The sequence below is a fragment of the Triticum aestivum genome, chromosome 4D (assembly GCF_018294505.1).
Source record: "Triticum aestivum cultivar Chinese Spring chromosome 4D, IWGSC CS RefSeq v2.1, whole genome shotgun sequence".
Taxonomy (NCBI): Eukaryota; Viridiplantae; Streptophyta; class Magnoliopsida; order Poales; family Poaceae; genus Triticum; species Triticum aestivum.
Window position 1 is genome coordinate 497,475,181 of NC_057805.1, and position 5,908 is coordinate 497,481,088.

Below are 5,908 nucleotides of genomic sequence, written 5' to 3' on the forward strand. Positions count from 1 at the left end.
TGCGTGAACAGCGCTGACGCTCTGCTTCGTAAAGCATGTGAACTTCAGCAGCTATACAAAACCGCGGTTGCCTGCCGCGTTGGTTGATTTTTCACAACGCGTAGAGCCCCGAGCACGAGACGGGGGAGGTCGCGACGTCCCAGCTTGTACGTACTCGCCATGACCTCATCGGAGGCAGGGACGACGCAGCTCGCCATGGCTTCACCGCTATCATCGATTGAACCTCAGTTCAAAGGTACGTGGAAAATAACCATGTTGGACAGAGTTCCAATGGCTAAAAAAGTTGACTAAGACATTTAGTAAGTACTCCCTCCGTCCCGAAATAAAAAATCAAGACGCTTATTTTAGGACAGAGGGAGTAACAAATTGGATAATAAATGGAGAGATGCTCCATTAATTAGACGCCAAAAGTGGCTTAAATCCTACTCTCGCGACACCATGACCATGCGACACGCGACGCGATCAGCCGGTATCTTTCAAGAAACGGCCCTCCTGCCTTATCATTACTGCCACTATCATAGTAAATCGGGACTCTTGATCGTGTTCCCGTTGTGGAGTTGCTTTCTTACACAGGATCATGTTGATCGATCGACGGCGACGCTAGTTCACATATCATATGTATAGTCCCTCACTAGTCTTTTTTGAGACGCTCCTGTGTAATTCGACCTGGACATATTTTTTTTGATAAAGGGTGTTTTTATTGACTCGTAACATAGTATCGAGGGATACGATAGCAAAGAGCTAAGTCATATAAGACTAAAGCTCTGCCAAGGTGACGAGGGAAAAAAAACTGAAGCGATAAAAACAACGATCTGAGTTAGGTTGGTGGGAATAATCTGAGTGACTCGCTGTCGAAATAACATTCGTTCTGAAGGTCAGGACATACATGGTTGTTCCCATGGATATTTGGTGTTCAGTATTTTGACATAATCCTTTAGGAAATTTTCCTACTGACCCCACCGAACTTCATTTCATATGAAAATTGTCATTGACTCCAACTCCAATCTGGTTACGGTACTAAACCTCACCCGCAAAAAAAAAATTTAGAATACTAAACCTCCAACTGAGCACAAATTAGTTGTAAAACAGCCTAACCAATCAAAATATATACAAGGGCGTAATTTAAACTTGTCCATTTCCAGCATGTGCAACATGCAACGTCTCTCATGCATGCACATAATAAATGTGCAATATTTCATGGGGTGTAACAATCGAGGAGCCAGCGCACCTAACTAGAGAGAATTAGACTCAAAAAGAAAATAGAGAGAATTAGAGCAAGGCTAATAATATCCAGCAACCATCTACATAGTAAATGTGAGGTAAGCACCCTTATAACCCTGGCCCTTATTATAATTACTTGTAAAAAGTTAGGTGGAATATGGCATTACATTTTTGGATTTTTTTTATACTTGTAGTGGGGGTTAGGTCTCTCACAGTGGATCATCATAGCCTTATATATCACCTCATGCAATGCAAACTAAGAATATTACTGACATGACATAATATTAAACGAGGAAAGAGAGCATACTGGTACCATATCATGATGCCATATATATCATAATAAATTAGGCACTACTATGAGACATACAAAATAATAAATGATGGCATCTAAAATCGCAATCTATGATACTATGCATTGTGGGGATGGTATTATACACTAATATCATATGCATATCATATGCATGATAACAACATATGATGCTCCCCATTGTGGTCAGCCTTGGATTTCTTTGCAATGGCCTTGTAGCTATTACATGTTACTGATTAATGAGAGCATTTTTAATTATATATGGGGGAGAAAATAATAATTTATATCCCAGATATGATTGTACTAAACAACTTGTTCAAATAACTGCACCCAAACATGTAGAGCGATTTTTCTATCATGCATGCTATATAGATAGCATATGTTGATTTGTCGCTCAATGCGTTGGAGATTCATGTGTCAGGATTTTGCTTATGTATATGAATTAACACTAAGATACGCTGCAAAAAAAGAGATGGAACTATATAAAGAATTAATAAGTGGGCTTTCCTTTCGCTGGTACACAATAAAATAGAATTTAAAATCAATAAAAAAATCCAATATAACATTACGTAATGTTTTAGAACAAGACAAACTTCGACAAAACAAGAAGATGTGATACACAGAGCTAGGCAAAGACAGACGGTGGATGTACATGCTAGAAAACCATTTCTCTTCTGCATACATCATATGTGCGTGTCTTATTTTCACATATATCTTTTCATATAACTCAACTAGGGGGTATCCAATAACTATTAAAAAGTAGTATAACGATTCATCTACGTGGTACTCTGAGGAGTGAGAGTACATTCTTAGGTAGTATAGAATCATTTTCGAAACACGCGTGCACACATACACCAATAACACCTACGAACACACACAACCGTTTGAAGAAGACAGCACAAAGACCATACTACCATACTCAGTGGCGGAGCCAGGAAAGAAATGGTGGGTGTGCACACCTAAAGAAATTCTACCTAATCCAAGTGTCATACATACAATAGTTGGCAAAAATATAATACAAATAGCCCAATCAAGTCAGACAACATTATAGTTCCCAAATATTCCAAATTTGCAACGTTGCAAATACAAATAGTCTTACATGAAAGATACACATATGTAGGCATGTAGAAACTATAACACTAAGTAACTCTACGACGTTCCATTGCCATGAAATCTTCAACTATGTCTTCCTCGCTTACTTTCAAGAACACGTCTCGCTCAATGAATGTTACTAAACAGTTGTTCATGAGATCATCACTCATACTATTTCTCAACTTATTTTTCACTAGATTCATCGCCGAAAATACTCTTTCAACACTCGTTGTGGCCACCGGTAAGATCAATACCAATTTGATAAGCATGTAGACCAAATCATAGAGAACATGTTTGTTTGTACCGACAAGCATAACAGAGAGTTCACCAATATTACGCGCAGATCTGAACCTATCATCTTGTCTCATATCATCAATAAAAGTATCAAGTTGGAATTCAAGCCTTACCAAATCCATGCTTGATATGTCCTGGGGGTAGAATTCAGCAAGTTTCATTACCTTGAGTGCATCATAAGAAGCAAATGAATTGGCGGGGTTCAAAGCAGACATGCAAATAAGCAACTCCATATTAACCTCATCAAACCTATTGTCAAGCTCTTGAATGATTTGATCAAGGATACCAAGATATACTTCTCTTCTATAACGATCATCATTTGTTTGCACTTGATAATACCGAGGTGATCTTCCATGAGGCACATAATTATCCTCTGGTGTAGGAACTTCAATGCCATGTTTGTTGCAAAACAATGTCACCTTTGCAAGAAATTCTTCCCAGCCATGAGACCTCATATGTCGCATTTTATTCTTTGCCAAACTAACAAGTGCCATTGCATTAACAATATCTTGATCTCTCTTTTGCAATGACTGAGACAACTCATTAGTGTGGCCAAGAATAACAAGCATCACGTGAAGATTGAAAACAAAGTCATATGACTCCAAGGCAAAAGCCACTGCACGTATTCTTGTCCACTCACCACTTTGTGAAGGATCTTTTCCAATAGTATCAAGTACTTCTAGTATTGTGGGGTACATGGTAATAATGTGCAGAATGGTTCGAAAATGAGAACCCCACCGAGTATCACCGGGTCTAGCTAATCCCATCTCTTGATTTAACCCACTTCCACTTTCAATTTCACCCATTTCAAGTGCTTCCAGAACCTTTTGAGCTCTAACATCTCGAAGCATGTCATGACGCTTGCAAGAAACTCCAACAATATTCAGCAAGTAAGAAACATGATCAAAAAACCATTTACATGGTTCATTTCCCTTTGCCACGGCAATAAGAACCAATTGAAGTTGATGTGCAAAGCAATGAATGTAATAAGCAGAGGGCGAGTCTTTCATGATCAATGTTTTCAACCCTTTAATCTCTCCTTTCATGTTGCTAGCCCCGTCATATCCTTGCCCACGGATTTGAGTAAGAGTCAAATGATGATCGGTAAGCAAAGATTCAATTGCAGCTTTAAGTGACAAGGAAGTTGTGTTGGCAACATGAACAACTCCAAGAAACCTCTCACACCCCTTTCCAACTTTATCAACATAACGTATGCAAATAGCAAGTTGCTCTTTATGAGATGCATCACTAGACTCATCAGCTAGGATTGCATAGTGCTCATCACCAAGATCTTCAATAATTTGTTTTGTAGTTAGCACAGCACAACATTCAATAATTTGTTTTTGTATCATTGGACTAGTCAAGATGCAGTTTCCAGGAGCATTGTGCAAAACAATCTTATCAACTTCTTCATCATTTTCTGCAAGCCATTTTAGAAGTTCAAGAAAGTTCCCCCTATTGCTAGATTCTTCACTCTCATCATGTCCACGAAATGCCAATCCTTGGTTCAAAAGAAACCTCAAGCATCTTAGTGAATAAGTTAGCCTAGCCTTGTAAAGACGCAGATCATGTTTAGACACCCTCACCATGGTATTACAAACTGACGTTTGAGGCGTCACAAATAAATTGTACTTCTCTTGAGCTTGGTTGTGAATGCTACCAATACCGCCCATATGTTTGTCCAGTGCATCAGGTTTGTTCCAATTTCTCCAACCAGTTTTAACAAAGGCATCACCCCTAGGCCCCCCATTAGTTTTCCCTTTGAACAAATAGCACACAAAGCAATATGCTGCTTCCTTTGAGACACTATATTCTAGCCAACTGTACTTTTCAAACCAAACAAAACTAAAGTGTCGATTTTTACCATAGATTTTCCTGACTTGAAAAGCATGTGCATATGGTCGGCATGCAGTTTTTGCAATGTATCTTCTTCGAACACTATCTTGATCATTAAAAGCATACTCTAAAATAGGAGTTCTTTTCCCTGGATCACCTGAAAAGACATGTGCACTTGGCTGTTGGGGTGATGGAAGACTTGGCGTTGCATCTTCAATTTCAACATCGATCTCAGTATCTGTATCCATGTCCGTATCGGAATGGATTGGAGGTGGGGAATTAGGACACCGCACATTTTCAATAACTTCAGTGTGATGTTCAGTAGCAATCTTCCTCGCTTTCTCTTCATGTTTTCGAAAAAGGTCCAGAATGGCACCGTTCCTCTTCATGTTCTGCTATGCAATTATATCAAAATTAAAACATCATTGGTAGCAGCAGCATACCGAATCAGTTCTACACAATATAAGCATCAGCTATTGACCATTGCATATAAACCAGTACAAATAAACGCTGGATTGGGCCACCGGGGCACTGGACATCAACTACTAGCAATTCATAATTCATATACACTAGACTGGGCATCAATTTATTTGGAAGCAGCAAAGCATCAATTTTGGGGGGAAGCTTGGAATCTCACCTTGCTGATTTGTTCAAACGGAGGTTGGGGAAGATGATTTGAGGCCGTCCGGCGAAGTACTAGTCCGGCGGTGCCAGTGGTGAGGGAGACGCAGCTGGAGAGGCGTCCAGCCAGCCGCGAGCACGACAGGATCGATCCAGCCGCAGTCTGCAGGGGAGACGCAGCGGATGCCCCTGTCTCGTCTCTCGCCTGACGACGGCGACTGTGGGCGGGGCGAGCGGCGAGAGGAGGGGAGAGGAGGGGAGCGGCGAGAGGAGGGGAACCAGTGGCCGGAGCTCGGAGGAGAGACGGGTGAGGGCTGAGCCGCTGAGGCGGCGTGGCCAGAGAGGAGACGGGGGCACGGAGCTGCCTTCACACGCGAGAAGAAACCTAGACGGCTGGGGCTGGGCTTTGGACAGTCCTTTGGGCTAAATTAGTACATGGTAGAAAAAAAATTCTTCAAATTCTGGGTGGGCCACGGCCCACCGTGCCTACACGCTGCCTCCGCCACTGGTCCATACTCCCTTTGTATCATAAAAACA

At 41.1% G+C, this 5,908-nt stretch overlaps 1 protein-coding gene across 1 annotated transcript; it reads right to left on the reverse strand.

Moving 5' to 3' along the window:
* Nucleotides 1-2,564: 2,564 nt before the first annotated feature.
* On the reverse strand, nt 2,565-5,633 carry LOC123100569 (zinc finger MYM-type protein 1-like). The gene is made up of 2 exons (XM_044522479.1): nt 5,388-5,633; nt 2,565-5,142 (listed from the first exon to the last, which is right to left on the reverse strand). The coding sequence occupies exon 2, from the start codon at nt 5,137-5,139 to the stop codon at nt 2,668-2,670; it is 2,472 nt and encodes an 823-aa protein (XP_044378414.1). The 5' UTR covers nt 5,140-5,142; nt 5,388-5,633; the 3' UTR covers nt 2,565-2,667.
* Between the last annotated feature and the right edge of the window lie 275 nt (nt 5,634-5,908).

What these genes read in the sequence shown, in the direction of transcription:
- LOC123100569 (XM_044522479.1), bottom strand. Translation starts at nt 5,139, where the DNA reads ATGAAGAGGAACGGTGCCATTCTGGACCTTTTTCGAAAACATGAAGAG.